Source organism: Calonectris borealis, chromosome 17 (genome assembly GCF_964195595.1).
Source record: "Calonectris borealis chromosome 17, bCalBor7.hap1.2, whole genome shotgun sequence".
Classification (NCBI taxonomy): Eukaryota; Metazoa; Chordata; class Aves; order Procellariiformes; family Procellariidae; genus Calonectris; species Calonectris borealis.
Window position 1 is genome coordinate 293,193 of NC_134328.1, and position 15,635 is coordinate 308,827.

The following is a 15,635-nucleotide window of genomic DNA, read 5'->3' on the forward strand; positions in this document are numbered from 1 at the left end:
CCAGCTTAAATACTGAGTATGATGTCATATGGTATGGAATATCCCTTTGGCCAGTTTGGGTCAGCTTTCCTGGCTATACTCCCTCCCAGCTTCTCATGCATCTCCTCGCTGGCGGAGTATGGGAAGCGGAAAAGTCCTTGACTCAGTATAAACATTGCTTAGCAACAACTAAAACATCAGTGTGTTATCACATTATTCTCATGCTAAATCCAAAACACAGCACTATACCATCTACTAGGAAGAAAATTAACTCTATCCCAGCCGAAAGCAGGACAGTTACCCACCAAAGCATGGGAGGGTTTTTCAGGCTTCCAAGTCCAGTTTCACAAAGGTGCCCATATTAATTCAGAGAGAAGGTCAGATCTGTCCCTCTCTTCAGTCGTGGTGTTCCCTAGTCTATGCATATTGTTTGCTGTGAACTCCCTTTGACGTCTTTCCGTGTGCACTATGGGCTTCTAATTCAGCACTGCGCATTCCCCTGCCAGAGCTGGCTATTCTGGAAGCAGAGACTCGGAAGCTGGGTCAGCCTCTGAACCTGTAGAGGAACAGCTGCAGCATCACAAGGTTCCTGTCCTGTGCCCTTCCCAAAATGTGTTATGTTTTGCTGTGGGAAACGGGGGTGCATTTGTTATGTTTGCATTTGGAAGCATCTCCTAGTGACAGTGATTTTTAAAATTTTTTTAATAAAAGAAATTTTGCAGGACTGCGCTTTTTCAGTCAGAAAAAGCAAGTGGTAGGTAAATATGTGGCTTAGGAAAAGATTATACTCGTTTTTTACATGCACAAGTAAGCTGTTACGAGCTGTTGTCTGATTTAACTCTTGAGTTCATAGCCATTCCCTGTACCGAGGGAGGGAAATGGAGGTGTTATCCAAATGAAGGGGTGAAGAGTACACGGCAGGGATCGAAGGTGGCCAGGAGAGCGGGGTTTCCTCCCTTCCATCCTTCAGCACAAAAAGCGCTGGTACTCTCCCGAGGTGATTTGCTTTCAGCTTTGCTGCTGCGACAGCCAGCCTGAGGGACGGCTCGTGTTCTCCAAGGGCATTAGTAACAAACTCCCGACCTTTCAAAGTCGGAGGCAATGGATGGGCCGGGGACGATGCCAAACCGAGCGAGAAGTGCTCTCCCCCGCAGCTTCGCCGTGGTACCGAGCCCCTTCCAGCCAAGCCATGTGGGCACAGTCAGCGTCTCTCGGGTGTCCTTCAGCGGCCCGGGGGCCGTCGGCAGGGAGGGTCCGAAGGGGGCGAGGCGGCAGCGAGGACCGTCCCGCCCCGCAGGAGACCGTGAGCCCCAGCCCCTGCCCGGCAGCCCCCTCGGCCGGCTTCGGGCCGGCCCCGCCCCGGAAGGCGGCTTTGGTTCCGGGCCGCGCGGCGCCATGGAGTCGCTGTGGCGGCTGAAGCGGTTCGATGCCTTCCCCAAGACCCTGGAAGACTTTCGGGTCAAGACGTGCGGGGGCGCGCTGGGTGAGCGGGCAGGGTGAGGGCGGCCGGCGGCCGGGCCCGGGCCTCGCCTTGGGGCGGCGGCCGGCCGGGGGGGCCTTGCGGGCAGGTGCTCGGCGGCGGGAGGCAGCGTCTCGGGGCGGTGGCGGGCGGGCTGAGGCGGGGCTGAGGCGAGGCGGGCGGCCGCGGCCGGCGGGGCTGACGGTGGTTCTGGTCTCCCCGGCAGTGACGGTTGTCAGCGGGCTCATCATGGTGCTGCTTTTCTTCTCGGAGCTGCAGTACTACCTCACCAAGGAGGTGAGTAGCGGCGGGGCGGGCCTGGCTCCCCGGTGCTGCCTCCTGCCCGCGGTGCCCCGGCGGAGAGGCGGCCCTGCGGCCCGGGGCGGCCTGCCGTGCCCCCGCCCCCCCGCCGAGGCGCCGCCGCCGCCTCCGGGCTGCCCAGGCAGCAGCTTCACCCGCCGCAGGTCTGCCTGGGGGTTTTTCTCTCCCCCAGCCGGTCGCCTTGGCGGCGGGAGCGGGCTGCCCTCCCCCGAAAGCCGCTTGGCGCAGGGGTTGGCTTGTGGCCTCCCGTGAGGCTGTCGCAGGAGAGCGTCTCCAAATCTCCTCTCGCCATCTGCGCCTTCTAGAAGCAGGCAATACAAAGGAAAGAAAGCGAGCGCTTTCCCCGCCCCGAATTCTGAGATTCCCAAATTGTTACCTTTTTTAAAAGTGTTACAAATAGCGAGCGCTTGGCTACTGTGGAAGGGATGGGAGGCAGCAGCTCAGGGGTCTCGCAAATCCCACGTCTTAAAAATCAGCTCCTGAGCCAGAGCGGGGGAGGGAAAGAGGCCTTTTGACTGGCTTCCAAGTGAAACAGGACTCTTTGTTTTTCCTTTGTTCCTAGGTTCATCCGGAATTGTACGTTGACAAATCGAGGGGAGACAAACTGAAGATCAATCTAGATGTTATTTTTCCACATATGCCTTGTGCTTGTGAGTCAGACTTCTGAATATTGGGGATAATTTTCATACTTGCCGAGGGCCCAACAGGCTCAGTGTGCCTGGTGCTTCTGAGCGCTGCACCGCTGCTTGGGCCACGGACAGGGAGGAACTGGTGATCCCTTGTGGTTACGCGGTGATTCCAGCCAGGCCCGCTGGGCGCTTGAACCAGTGCTTCCAGTCAGGCAGTCTTATTTTTCTAGATTATAAATGAGGCTAAGGTGTAAACCCACTTACATTTCTGTGTGGTGGTGTACTTTGTCAGAGAGCTCAGTAATATTGAAAAAGCTGGCACAGAGTTTACTTGGCACTCAAGATTTGACTTTATTGTTGTTGAAAAGCTTTAGAGTCTCCTTTGGAAGTTACTTGACAAGGCACAACTTTTCCATTATTTTTGTACTTAAATTCTGAGTGTAATGCCACATGATAACTTTTCTCCAAAATTTTTAAAATCACAATGAGCGTTAATAATCTGATTACCTTTTAACTAAATTCAAAACAAAGTTGCAGGATGAAGTGATGGAAAATTTTGCAACTCTTACTGGGTATTACTGCTGTGCATGTTATCCGACTGTCCACTAATCTTCCCTGCCTCTTGTTCTGCTGTAGTAATTCCTCTGAGTAATGCATTGGGCTCTACATGTAGTGAGTCTGACTTCCTTCTGACCACCCAAGATATTATTGGTTTTGCCTTCCTGAGATTTAAAAGGGCGTGGGAAGGCCAGAGAGGCTGGAAACCTCTGTTGTTTTGTGCAGAGAAGCTGTCAGTCTTATATGAGAGCATGTAGCCAGCAAGTGCGTCGTGGTGCTTCGATACCAGGCTGAGACCACAGACCTTCTCAATCTTCTTTGTGAAAAGGGATCACAAGGAAATGTGCTGATGTTGAAGGGGGAAGGGTGAAGGGGGGTAGAGGCAGGAGGCAGCTTTCAACCAATTTTAAACTTAGCTCCTGAACTCCTGAAAATGGTTATGGGCTTTGAGGTGTTTGGATTTGGGTTTTTTTATGGAGTAGTATCTGGAGGCTTTTCCTAATAATAGTTATGCTCGCTGGTTTCAGATTTGAGCATCGATGCCATGGACGTAGCAGGAGAGCAGCAGTTGGATGTAGAGCACAATCTGTTTAAACAACGTTTGGATAAAGCTGGCAATCGTGTGACTCCAGAGGCTGAGAGACATGGTAAGATGCTGTTCTGCCTGTCTTGGATAGATGCTGTGGTAGTCTTCCCATCACTGTATGCCTGTTTTGAGATTCACGGGAACAAGTGACAACTGAAGAGCATTGAAACACCATAAACTTTTGAAGAGTTTATAGCACACAAATCTATTAAACTGGCAGATCAGACAAACTCCTATTATACTCGCCACTTTTGCGAAGCAAATCTTTGCCTAGTCCCTCTGATATTACGACAAGGACCTATGGATGCATTTCACGAGTAAAGCTGCTGAGTTAATGGTCTCTTACGACTAGAAATCAAGCAGCTGTTCTGGTAAAACTTGACTTTGGTTGTATCATCAAATCACAGCGGGCTGACAAATGGGACGACCTAGTTAGAGGAAAGAGCCTCTCTCCAGGGAAGGCTCCAGTGACTTGACCCTTAAGCCTAAACTTGCACTTTACTATGTTTACTTTGTGTGTGTTAATGCATACCTGATAAATATATTTTAGTCAATTTATTGGTTACAAGTTGTAGTAAGTGGTCCTTGGCTACATAAACCTCACCTATACATTTTTTTTTTATATGTTATGACTCATCGTTGTACTTCGATACAAACCAGAAACGATTCTGGCAAAGCTTTGCAATCTAACAGTAATATTGTCCTGACTTTTCCTTTCCAAAACATGAGCTCCTTATTACCTTTTCTGGGAGATGGTGTAGTTCTATGTATCAGCATGAACTAAATTTGTTGATTTGTATCGCTTAGATTTAACTTCTCTGTTCTTGAAGTTGAAAGGTTAAACTAAGTGAAGAGCTGAACAATCAGTAGGTACGAGAGTTTCTCCCGCTGTCACAGGAATGTCGTGATAGTGTTCTCACTATTGTGTCACTTAGCAGCCTTTCTGTATTCAGAAGCTGTGGCATTACAAATTTAATGTCTGGGGACAAAAACAGCTTTTCTGTATCTAATTCTCTGTTAACAGATGTAGGCCTCCTGCCTTACTTGTATTGCCAATCTCCATCAGGATTACTCTGTCTGAACCGGTTGCTCTGACTCCTTATATAACCAATAGAGAGGAAGATAAACTTACAGGGAGCAAACAGTCTCACCTCAAAGAGGCATTTTAAAAGAGATCAGATGCATTGCATACAACAAGCAATTTCTTCTGCTGTCTGGAAAAAGCACACAGCTAGTTCAGTTTCCATCACCTGTGTTGCAAGTTGGATCAGAAGTATCCACCCATCTTCATTAAACTCTATGATTATCAGTTTCTATTAGTAACACTGACATTCAGTCAGTTATTTAAAAGGCAACTATAGCAGTATTGACCTTAAATTTAGTAAAGCATACCCAAATTTTACGGAGTAGTATCTGGAGGCTTTTCCTAATCATAGTTATATTAAAATAGTTAATAGCTTAATGATTTCTAAGATAGGTTGCATTCTGTGCTTGGGTGTTGTCTTACTCATTTCCATTGAATGACAATAAATGATTGAGTTCTTTATTGGTGGTTCTTAATCGTTTTCTTCCTTTTAATGTGGACAGAGTTTTCCAATTTCATGTATCATATCTGCATGCAAGTTGAGGACCATGTAAACAGCAAGAAACTCTGCATATAGAGTTTTATGTACTGCAGTTTCTTTATAGTATCTAAAACTGTGTGCATTACCTCTGGATGCTGTCTCCGAGGCAACTCAACAGGCAGCTACTGATTACACTTAAAAAGCTGTTACTGGTTGCTGTATGTAGGGTACAGGTGTTCTTGTTCAAATGGTGGGAATCACGGCTTTCACGAAGCGTAGCAGTTATTAAGCCATATTCTTCCTGACACTATCTTTCAGTGTAATTACAAGATGAAAAGCCATGCCACTTCTTAAACAATGAATTCTTAAGTGCACTTTCAACTACTTTGAATGTTGTAAGCTTTAGAAGGAAAGTCTCGCACAGTTGTTTAATAATGGGTAAGTTTTTATTTGCTCGATCATAACTACCATAAAGTATTTGATTAAAGAAATAAGGTTAATGATTGATTTTCATGCATATTTCATACTTTCTAATTAAAATCTCTTTTTTCTGTGGCTAATACAAAATACAGACGTCTTTAATACTCACTTCTGTCCGCCTGTTATACCTCCCAATCTCACCGAACAAGGCCCTGATAACGTTTTATCCCCTCAGCAGTGTCTGACTATGTACCTTATCACCTTCCCCAGCATTAGTTATCCAAGGAGCCACGTTTTCAAGGCTGATAGAGGGTAGTGCAGCAGCGCCTAGATAGTGAACCCTTGAGGGCTTTTGTAACCCAGGAGACTTGGTCCTGTCCTTCGGGATTTGCGAGTTGAAACAGCCTGATTTTAAGGGGTCCTCTTACTATAAGAGCCAACGGTTTTGAAAATTTTAGACACAAAATTCCTTGGCTCACTTATTCCTAATCCCAAAATTTACTTGTTTTGGTTCCTGACAAAACAAAAGTCCTGTTTGAGTTTTCTGTAGGCATCTGCCCTCTGGCAGGTTTCAGCTGTCACCAGCTCTCATCTCCTCTCTTACAAGTCCCTCTTCAGCCTTCTGCACATAAGAACATAAACCTCCATGAGTTTGTGCCCCAGCCGTACTGCAGCTGCGCGTTCAACACGTGCGTGGCACAGACATTGGCAGAATTGTTAAGTCACGAAGAAGGTAGAAATTCCTTGGAGATTTTTAGTGAGCAGTGGTTAACGTGTGTGCCTTGTCAGCATTGTCGTCCTGGAGGACTGGGTGTCAATCTTCCACTCGGGAGACTCCCACTCTGATCTTGTTTCACAGCAATATATAACCATGTTCCCTGCATGTTTTGGGACAGGATTATGCGTTATGCACTGGTTGTGTCAACTGTGGTTGACTGCTATTTAAAATTTTGTTTGCGTAACAGATCCTGTATCAGTCGCAATTTACTGATTGTGTCTACTTTAGACAATGTTTTAACAAAGCCTTTATGCAAGTAACATCTAATCAGTGCTCCAGCAAGGCTTGCAGATAGCCAGTTCTTTCTAGGGAGGGTGTTCTTGAGATGACAAATGCTCCTCTGCTTCTTGGTCTTGCTTCACACATCAACAGGTACGCTCTATGCGTACCGTTTCAGGTGGGCTTTGAGTGCACGATGCGCAGCTTCCAACACAAAATCATTGTGTTCATGTGTAGAACGGTTACTTGTGTGTAGAACAAAACAAGAGTACAAGGTAGCGTTTCTGGACATGCCTCATTACTTTGAATCCTCTTTTGTCTTAGAGCTGGGGAAAGAAGAAGAAAAAGTGTTTGATCCAAATTCGTTGGATGCCAATCGCTGCGAGAGCTGTTACGGGGCAGAGTCAGAGGACATTCGGTAACCTTTATGCTTTTTCTTATTTTCTTAGCACTTGAATTAATACAGTTATGTTGCATGCACGATTTTTTTCAAAATGTCTATGAAGGTCAGTGCAATGAAATCCTCCTGGGCACATGTTCAGAGAATGATGAGAACTGTTGTGGTTTTGGTATGCCTTTAGAAGCTGCACTCATGATTGTTAAGAATGTGCAGAGTTAAGTTGTCTAGTTTGTCTACACGCCTGTTTAAGGGCAGTGCAAACTGCACTACCTTTGCAGTAGCACAAAGATTGTATCTCAGCAAACGGAATCTTTTCTGGGGTTATTTGGTGTCCAGGGAGGAGGTGTGTAAATTATTTCATCATTACGTGAGCTGTCTTGGAATAAAACCTGGTTATGGCTTTGCCTTCTCACTTCTGCTGCAGGCTTTGCATCCTTACAGGAGCAAAGACCAGACATTTATCGCTCACACAAACAACGGGTGTCACTTGATGTTTCTTATTCCTCCTACCTGCAAATTCCTGTAAGAATGGATCCGTGATAGTCCACAGGTTCTGGACTATGCTTTGCTATTATTGTCTCTGTAGTAACTTGGTTTGTCCCATCTGTCAAGTTGCATCCTTCCCCAGAGATGTTTCCATCTTGAGGGATTCATGATTCCAGCCTTCAACTTTATCTCTGGTCCAGCAAAACATGGAACTAAGAAAGCAAACTGTTTTTTCCGGTGACCGAGATGTTAGCCAGAGGTAGAAAAGTAATAAAGAAAGTTTGCCATTAACCCTCCCTCCAATGTTGACAGTCTTGGCCTAAAAACAGAGGAAAGGAGGAATAGAAACAGGCAGATGCTTTGTTCACACAGGGAATTTCCAAACTGCTCAGAACTGTGGGATACTGATGTTGGTTTTGTAGCAAATTTCTTTGCCAAGGAGTGACTTGGCTGTCTAAATGGACAGGCAAAGCCCTCTTCAGACTCAAGCATTGCATTAAAACAGCTTGCATTCTCATGCCAAAATCTCAAAAAGTACATCAAGAAGTTTGAGCTCCTTCAGAAGCATTAGGCCAACTTTCAAGGTCCAATGCCTGATGTTTGCTTTATTGCTTTGTTGAAGAAAAATCCACCAAGGATTCAAGTCCTGAGCTGTAGCATGTCTTTATAGCGATAAAGATGGTAAGATGGTGCTTGTGCTTTTGCAGGTGTTGTAATTCTTGTGACGATGTCAGAGAAGCATACAGGCGGCGAGGCTGGGCCTTCAAGAATCCAGATACCATAGAGCAGTGCAAGAGGGAAGGGTTTAGCCAGAAAATGCAGGAGCAGAAGAACGAGGGCTGCCAAGTGTATGGTTTCCTAGAGGTCAACAAGGTGAGAGACGGGTTTTGCTGTGAACCTGCTGCATGATGGTGATGACTGTGAAAAGGCAGAGTCGGGGCGTTCCTCTCCTTTTCCAGCTGTAGGTGTTCGCAGGACTGTAATATAACAACCCCTGGGCTCAGCAAGGTACTTTTGCCCATAAAGGGGTTCAGCAGGAGAAGCAATGGGAAGGGGCTAATTCTCTGTTTCATTGTGTGGGCTGGTAGGAAACATGCCGGCTGGAGAAGCTTAGCTTTTCCTACCATCTAGCTAGTGAGTCATTTTGCCGAAGTTTCTGGAGGAGGAGAGGCAGATTCTCTGAGGTTAGATTGTCCCACCTGGCCTTCTAGTCTTAAAAAAGAGACCACCAGTGGATGCTGGAAATAACAGTAACCAATAACTTGCCAGCAGAGGTGCTGGAGAGAATGAAATGTTATCTGCTTTAGAAAAACAGTGGAAGCAAGACAGATGGACTTGGTTGTTAAAGCTGAAAATGCTCAGAGAGGTGGCTTTTGCAACTGTTGTATGAAAATGTAGTATGAGATATACCAGATAACTGTGTAACTACCCCGTCATTTGGCGGGTTTCCAAACCCGGAGCACTTGGACATACAGGTGACACAGCCAAGTACTTTCTAAAAGTCAGTCCCAGGCTAATTTTTTTTTTTTTTTAAATTCAAACTCTGGTTTTTTTTACATCTTTGTGTATTCTTCCTGGAGACCACATTCTTTATTTCTGGAAAATAAACCTTTTACTCACAAAGCCAGACATTGTGATTTGAGTATCATCATGGGTACCGAGCCGACAGTTCCCTCCCAATAGACTTAATTCCTTCTTCTTCCCATTTTTATGTCCACTAAAATAATCTGCATAGAACAGTTATTATCAACATCAGTATGTAATTATGGCTTTCCACATGACTGCCTGTGAGGAAGAAGGGAAATTCATATCTCTTTTAGGACACTATCTGCTGATATGAAAATGAGTTGCTTGGTATATCTCATTTGAACAAAAATTTAAAAATCCAAGCACCAGTACGACTGCTTTATTTATATAGATTCAGACCTTCTAATGAAAGATTACTATCTCCTGCAGGTAGCTGGAAATTTCCACTTTGCTCCAGGAAAAAGTTTCCAACAGTCTCATGTACATGGTAAAGTATTTTCTTTTCCTGCTTATTGTGACCTTTAACTTCCAAGTGGATCTGACAGTTTTCTTTGACTATCTTTGTATTGCTATCCATAATAACAACAGCACTGCTTCAGTGGGGAGGATGTTGTTGAAGTTTTGTTACAGAGATTTAGAACCATTATGAACAAATAGAAAAGTGTTTTCTGGAGGTGCTGCTACACAGGTGTGGAAGAACTTGGAGGAGAATGTTTCTAGGCAGTCTCTCAGTCTTCCTTGTTCCACAAAACTTTGCTGCTTTGCTGTAAAACAACGTCAAGTAAGGTGTTCAGTCCAGGACCTGAGTATCAGTACCTCTAGAAGGGATATTTTGGAGAATACGTTAGGAGAATTTTAAAGCAGTTCAAAACTTTTAGAATAAAATTTAAGTTGTAAAGGACTTCCCAAGTATGTATATAAATACACAGTGGCCAGAATAATAGTGGTAGTTTATAGAATCATAGAATGGTTTGGATTGGAAGGGGCCTTTAAAGGTCCTCTAGTCCAACCTCCCTGCCATGGGCAGGGACATCTTCAACTAGACCAGGTTGCTCAGAGCCCCGTCCAACCTGACCTTGAATGTTTCCAGGGATGGGGCATCTACCGCCTCTCTGGGCAACGTGTTCCAGTGTTTCACCACCCTCATTGTAAAAAATTTCTTCCTTATATCTAGTCTAAATCTACCCTCTTTTAGTTTAAAATCATTACCCCTTCTCCTGTTGCAACAGGCCCTGCTAAAAAGTTTGCTGCCATCTTTCTTATAAGCCCCCTTTAAGTACAGATAGGCTGCAATAAGGTCTCCCCGAAGCCTTCTCTTCTCCAGGCTGAACAACCCCAACTCTCTCAGCCTTTGTTCATGGGAGAGGTGTTCCACCCCCCTGGTCATTTTCGTGGCCCTCCTCTGAACCCGCTTCAATAGGTCTTATAACTTTCTTGTGCTGGGGGTTCCAGAGCTGGACACAGTACTCCAGGTGGGTCTCACCAGAGCAGAGGGGCAGAATCACCTCCCTCAACCTGCTGGCCACGCTTCTTTTGATGCAGCGCAGGATACGGTTGGCTTTCTGGGCTGCGAGCGCACATTGCTGCCTCATGTCCAGCTTTTCGTCCACCAGTACCCCCAGCTCCTTCTCGGCAGGGCTGCTCTCAATCCCTTCATCCCCCAGCCTGTATTGATACTGGGAATTGCCCCAACCCAGGTGCGGGACCTTGCACTTGGCCTTGTTGAACCTCATGAGGTTCACACGGGCCCACTTCTCAAGCTTGTCCAGGTCCCTCTGGATGGCATCCTGTCCCTCAGGCGTGTCAGCCGCACCACTCAGCTTGGTGTTGTCGGCAAACTTGCTGAGGGTGCACTTGATCCCTCTATGTCGTTGATGAAGATATTAAACAGTACCGGTCCCAGTATGGACCCCTGCAGGACACCACTCGTCACCGATCTCCATCTGGACATTGAGCTGTTGACCATTACCCTCTGGATGCGTCCGTCCAACCAATTCCTTATCCACCTGACAGTCCACCCATCAAATCCATCTCTCTCCAGTTTAGAGAGAAGGATATTGTGGGGGACTGTGTCAAAGGCCTTACAGAGGTCCAGACAGGTCATACCTGTAGCCCTTCCCATGTCCATTGATGTAGTCACTCCATCATAGAAGGCCACTAGGTTGGTCAGGCAGGGCTTGCCCTTGGTGAAGCCATGCTGGCTGTCTCGAATCACCTCCCTGTCCTCCATGTGCCTTACCATAGCTTCCAGGAGGATCTGTTCCATGCTCTTCCCAGGCACAGAGATGAGACTGCCTGGCCTGTAGTTCCCTGGGTCTTCCTTTTTTCTCTTTTTAAAAATGGGGGTTATGTTTCCCCTTTTCCAGTCAGTCAGAACTTCACCGGACTGCCACGACTTCTCAGATATGATGGATAGTGGCTTAGCAACTTCATCTGCCAGTTCCCTCAGGACCCTGAGGATCTGATGGATCTCATCAGATCCCATGGACTTGTACACCTTCAGGTTCCTTAGATGGTCTCGAACCTGATCTTCTCCTACAGTGGGCGGCTCTTCATTCTCCCAGTCCCTGCCTTTGCCTTCTGCAGCTTGGGTGGTGAGGCTTGAGCACTTGCTCGTGAAGACTGAGGCAAAAAAGTCATTGAGTACCTCAGCCTTCTCCATATCATCCCGGAGAGGGCCCACATTTTCCCTAGTCTTCCTTTTATCCCCGACGTTACCTATAGAAGCTTTTCTTGATGTCCCTGGCCAGATTTCATTCTATCAGGGCTTTAGCTTTCCTAACCTGATCCCTGGCCGCTTGGACAATTTCTCTGTATTCCTCCCAGGCTACCTGTCCTTGCTTCCACCCTCTGTAGGCTTCCTTTTTGTGTTTGAGTTTGTCCAGGAGCTCCTTGTTCATCCATATGCAGGCCTCGTGGTGTTTTTGCCTGACTTCTTCTTTGTTGGAATGCATCGCTCCTGAGCATGGAGAAGGTGATCCTTGAGTATTAATCAGCTTTCTTGGGCCCCTCTTCCCTCCAAGGCTTTATCCCACGGCACTCTACCAAGCAGATCCCTGAAGAGGCCAAAGTCTGCTCTCCTGAAGTCCAGGGTAATAAGCTTGCTGTGCGCCCTCCTCGCTGTCCTAAGGATCTTGAGCTCCACCATTTCATGGTCACTGCAGCCAAGGCTGCCCTTGAGCTTCACATTCCCCACCAGCCCCTCCTTGTTGGTGAGAACAAGGTCCAGCATAGCACCTCTCCTCGTTGGCTCCTCTACCACTTGGAGAAGGAAGTTATCATTGATGCATTCCAGGAACCTCTCGGATTGCTTATCTGCTTGTCCCTCCAACAGATATCGGGGTGGTTGAAGTCCTCCATGACGACCAGGGCTTGTGAACGTGAGGCTGCTCCTATCTGTCTATAGAGGGCCTCACTCCACTCGGTCTTCCTGGGCGGGTGGCCTGTAGCAGACCTCCACCGTAATGTCACCTGTCCCTGCCCTCCCTTTAATCCTGACCCGTAAGTTCTCAGTCGGCTCCTCATCCATCCCCAGGTGGAGCTCCATGCACTCCAGCTGGTCACTGACATATAGGGCAACACCCCTCCTTGTCTCCCCTGCGTGTACTTCCTAAAGAGCCTCTATCCTTCCATTCCAACACTCCGATCAAAGGAGCCATCCCACCACGTCTCCATGATGCCAATAAGATCGTAGCCCTGCAGGCGTGCGCACCTCTGTAACTCCTCTTGTTTATTCCCCATACTACATGCATTTGCATAGAGCTGTTTAAGTTGGGCCCTTAGAATGTCTAAGAGAAGTCTGAATATTCCAAACTATTATTGTCAACAAACATATTAACAGTCCAATCAAAATAATAATTTTACTAGACATATTTGATACAAAACTGTGATGACTGACAGTATTTTTGCTCCTGCCTTCTATTGCCTACCGATTTGGATCAGTAGAGAATAAGGGGGTGAACAAGAATGTCAGTACTATGGAAAGTTTGTTCCGTTGCACCGCTCTCCTTGCCTCATGTCAGAGTAACTATACCACATTTGTACAAATGATGGTTACACCTAGGTCCATACTTTTATTTTTTGGTGCTATTCAAACACTGAAGCTAGCACACCAGCTTTTCAGTTTCTTGCGCTGTTACTCTCTCCTCCTCCTGAGGGGTCTCCAGCTAGGGAATCTGCACAGGCGTCTTTGTGACAATGCGAAGGGTCCTGTTCAGAAGCACTTTCTAAATCTGACCATAAATGTAATTCTGATCCGAGCTTTTGAACTTCTGTTGTGTGCTTGGTGTTAACATCTTCAAAATTGTAACTTCTGTCCTGGGTAGAATCAAACTGAAATTGTTTTTTTCAGAAAGTAGAATAAGAACTAAGAGGAGACACAGGGCTAACACACATGCAAACCAGAAACAGTACTGAATAAGGTGCAATTTTATTTCTGTTTAGTTACATTAGCTTTACTTGTGTGTAATTCAATCTTCATGTCCTTTTATTTTGTTTGAGTAGCTGCCCTAGGATAGATATGACTCAGAAGAAGTCTTACTTTTCAGGGATTATTAATTTCTTGTTTGGGCTTTCTTTTCCATATGCAGTTCTCTCTCCTTGCCTGTGTTTTTGTTCTTGCATACTCATATTTTGTCCCCAGAAATCATTTGCCTGTAATAATTTTATGGATTCTAAAACTCAACATAAGATGAGGTTTGTCAGCACCAGCTGAATGTGAGAGGAATATAGGTAAAAGGCAGGGAGCAGCCTTGCCCAGAGGAGTTCATCCCATTTCTTACATCCATGAACCTTGATTCTTTGTCTTTGGCTTGGCAGAAGTCCTTCCATTACGACAGAGAAGATCAGAGGTCCTTGTTTGGACTAGGAAAAAAGATTGAAATTACGTTGAAGTTTGCTAACATGAGCTAAATACAGCAGCCTACATTCAGTTACTTTCCTGATCAGGAGAATGCTGATGAGTAGCCACCAAAATCAAATTATCAGCAATTGCTCTTCAATTTTTTTCATTTTTAAATATTGTCTGAGTGGGTAAGCCTTATGAAAGCTGCCCTTCTTAAGAGTTTACTGAATATCAGGTTTTATTAGTTACAATCACATTTGGCAATTCTGAGTTTGACAATATGGTATGTATATGTGTTTTAATGCAGACATGTATGTTGACTAACAAGAACCGAAGTTTTGAAGTAGGTAGCCTACGAATCTCATGCTCTTAAGACATGCAAGAGTGTTATCTCATCATAGGGTAACATCTGCTGAAATAGATTCAAACCATATTTCACTTGTGTTTGGCATTCTAAATGTCCTGAGGGTTGTTCATAAAAAATCAAGCCCCTAACATCTCGAACTTTCTCAGAAAAATGCATTACCCAAATCTTATGTGACGCCAGACTTATTTCTTAAATATCCTTATACCATGGTAATCTTTATGCCTCAAGGTCTCCTGATAATCTTTTTTTTGCAAAGTAAGTGTTTGACATTTCACTTGTTTTAACACAAGTTCTCCTTCCTGTCTTTATGCAGTATTCATGTGTCTGAAGGAACTAGAAACACTGGAAATGCTGGAAAAGTAAAACTGTGTGTAAATTTTAAAAAAAAAAAAGTTTGTCCACTTGTAAGAAAAAAGTTATTTTGTTCTTTTTATTTTGTTTTGTTTCTGCCTGCATGAATGTTAAATCCAGGTGAGATGATTTCACTTCCCTTGTTGTTTGCGTGGATGTTTTTCTATGCTCGTGTGTAATCTTCGTTCTTATCTTCTTTTGATGTTTGGCACAGTCATTAAATATGACTTTGCATTCCTTTTGGTTTCTCATAATTCCCAGGCCCCGAAGGAAATGTAACTTGGAAATTGAGGGAGGGTGTTCTTCTGTCTTTAGATAACTGAAGAGAAAGGTCCGGCTCTGCTGGGTTAATGCAATTTTTATCCATCCATATTCACATTTCCAGTATACCTAACTGAAAGACTCAAGAATTGATAAAGTTTGACCCCTATTATATCTATAAAAGACAAAGTCCTACTGTGCTTTCCTTCTTGGCTGGTTTGTGAGTGAGGAGATGCTGTGTTCTTCTCAGCTGACCATTGGAGGCTGAGCATTTTATTACTAGAGGTAGTTCTGCAGCATAGACTTTGTTCATATTTTGTCTTAGTTTTCATCATTACTAGATGTGTTAGTGTGTGTTGCTATTCATTCCTCATCTCAGGTCATCGAAATTGTTCCCTCTAGGAAAATTCACACAGCTGATCTTATGCCTTTATGCCATCTATAATGGTTAATTACCTTTTAGCTAGCGTGTAAATATACTGCTTGTGCTTCTTGGACAAGTGCTCTGTCTGTCCTTCGCATGCTGTGTTCCTGGAGAATCCGAGCTGAAACTTGGGGAATTTGCTTTTGAAGCAAGCAGTGACGCTAATTTTCATCCCAAGTTATTGGAAGCATTGAAATTTGGTCACTTCAAGCCTGCACCGTGATGCTCCATCTTCAGTATCAGAGAAGACTCCCAACTCCTGAATGTCATACTGGCTGCAAATGGTCTTGTCTTCTTCCTCAACTTATCTGTGGTCCAGTTGCACTGAGAAATCCCACGTCGTTAAGAGGAGGACTGAAGGAGGTCGTGAGGAGGACTGAAGCACTTCCAAGCAGACTTTTTGGCACTGAAACTAGTAGTCCTGGCTCTCCTGCATCAAGGGAAAACCTGAGTCAAACATTA

General features: G+C 45.2%; 1 protein-coding gene across 4 annotated transcripts in view; it reads left to right on the forward strand.

Moving 5' to 3' along the window:
* Nucleotides 1–1,335: 1,335 nt before the first annotated feature.
* The window catches only part of ERGIC3 (ERGIC and golgi 3), a 29,561-nt gene continuing 15,261 nt past the window's right edge, over nt 1,336–15,635 (forward strand). For 2 of the 4 annotated variants that reach the window (XM_075166151.1, XM_075166153.1), the window contains exons 1-7: nt 1,336–1,462; nt 1,665–1,735; nt 2,322–2,409; nt 3,474–3,593; nt 6,839–6,932; nt 8,108–8,273; nt 9,357–9,414. In XM_075166151.1, coding sequence (XP_075022252.1) covers nt 1,375–1,462; nt 1,665–1,735; nt 2,322–2,409; nt 3,474–3,593; nt 6,839–6,932; nt 8,108–8,273; nt 9,357–9,414 — 685 coding nt within the window. In that variant the 5' untranslated portion in view covers nt 1,336–1,374. The remainder of the gene's footprint in view (nt 1,463–1,664; nt 1,736–2,321; nt 2,410–3,473; nt 3,594–6,838; nt 6,933–8,107; nt 8,274–9,356; nt 9,415–15,635) is intronic. The other 2 variants (XM_075166152.1, XM_075166154.1) reach the window with 2 other exon arrangements.